Source organism: Fragaria vesca, linkage group LG6 (genome assembly GCF_000184155.1).
Source record: "Fragaria vesca subsp. vesca linkage group LG6, FraVesHawaii_1.0, whole genome shotgun sequence".
Taxonomy (NCBI): domain Eukaryota; kingdom Viridiplantae; phylum Streptophyta; class Magnoliopsida; order Rosales; family Rosaceae; genus Fragaria; species Fragaria vesca.
The window spans coordinates 12,603,898-12,605,279 of record NC_020496.1 but is presented as its reverse complement, the minus strand read 5'-3'; the positions used below and the strand labels follow the sequence as shown (position 1 = coordinate 12,605,279).

Here is a 1,382-nt window from a genome sequence, read left to right as displayed (position 1 = left end):
GTGATTTATATCTCAAAACGCCCCCGCACGTGTGGCAAATTTTCAAACCTAGCACATGGACAACATTTGGGGTGACATGGAGTTTGTTTGGTCATTGGGCTTTACACGTGGACGTGGGTAACTCGCTCTGATACCATAATAAAGTAGTCTAGGGTTCACATCCAAAACCAATTGGCAATGGGTGGAGAGACCCAAACCTTTATTAACCCACAAGCAAGGTCCCATATTCCCAATTTGGGATTTATATCTTAACATCTCTCATAGAACACTCTTCCTACCTAGCTGACTTTGAACTTCGAATTCTTGGCATCAACATTATTTCCTATCAGGCTCACGATTATCGTTTCATCACTATATATATACACCTCTAGAATCCTCATCACTATTCATCGATCAGTTAAACTTGTCCATAGCATCCATCAATCATGTCTGGTTGCCGCTTTACCTGCTGCTTCTGGATATATTACAACCTCATCCTTTGCTTCAGCCTTTCCTTCATGATATTCGGGTTCATCTTCCTTCCTCAAGAACCAAAGTTCACAATCACCAATGCTACACTAACCCAATTCAACTTCAACAGCTCCAACAACACCCTCGACTACAACCTCACACTCAACATGACCATCAGAAACCCTAACAAGAGGGTTGGCATATATTATCGCCGCATTCAGGTAATCGGTGACTATCGAAAGAAGAGGTTTGCTCTCGTGACTTTGAATACTTTGCCGTTCTACCAAGGCCACAAAAACACCACCGAATTGCATCAAGTGGTTGTTCAAGGATCGCAGCCGGTGAAGTTTGGAAAACGCGAGGTGTCCCAGTTTACCGAGGAGACTGCTTCTGGGATTTACAGTATAAAGGTGCAGCTTGCTCTTCGGATAAAAGCCAGGTACGGCAAGTTCACGTCGCGCAATTACCAACCGTATCGGAAGATTGACTGCAAGCTGAATGTTCCTTTGAGTTTTAATGAAACATCAATTGCCAGTGGTTTCAAGGCCACAAGGTGTGAAAATGTTTACTTCTTTACAGATCCTGATTCAGATTAATTTACTTCGGCCGGTTGGTTATGCCTCTCCTACATCGACTGCAAAGTGCTCACGAGTTTATATGGCTCTTTTTATGTTTTAAAATAATTAAGAAAACATATGACATCTGAACATCCAACTATATATATATACAGGGAACTTGGCTATGTGCCTATGTACGTTGAACTTCTCTTGTACCAATAAAATTACTCATTCAGGAATATATGGAAGCATTTACCAGTTGAGAGTAGTCAACGGAGAGAGAGAGAGAGAGAGAGAGAGAGAGAGAGAGAGAGAGAGAGAGAGAGAGAGAGAGAGAGAGAGAGAGAGAGAGAGGAGAGAGAGAGAGAGAGAGAG

The 1,382-nt window shown here is 42.4% G+C and overlaps 1 protein-coding gene across 1 annotated transcript; it reads left to right on the top strand.

Annotated features, from left to right (window-relative positions):
• The first annotated feature begins 425 nt into the window (after positions 1-425).
• LOC101313335 (putative syntaxin-24-like) lies at positions 426-1,046 on the top strand. The gene has a single exon (XM_004305296.1). It carries the CDS (start codon positions 426-428, stop codon positions 1,044-1,046), a length of 621 nt encoding a protein of 206 aa, XP_004305344.1.
• The last annotated feature ends 336 nt before the right edge of the window (positions 1,047-1,382 follow it).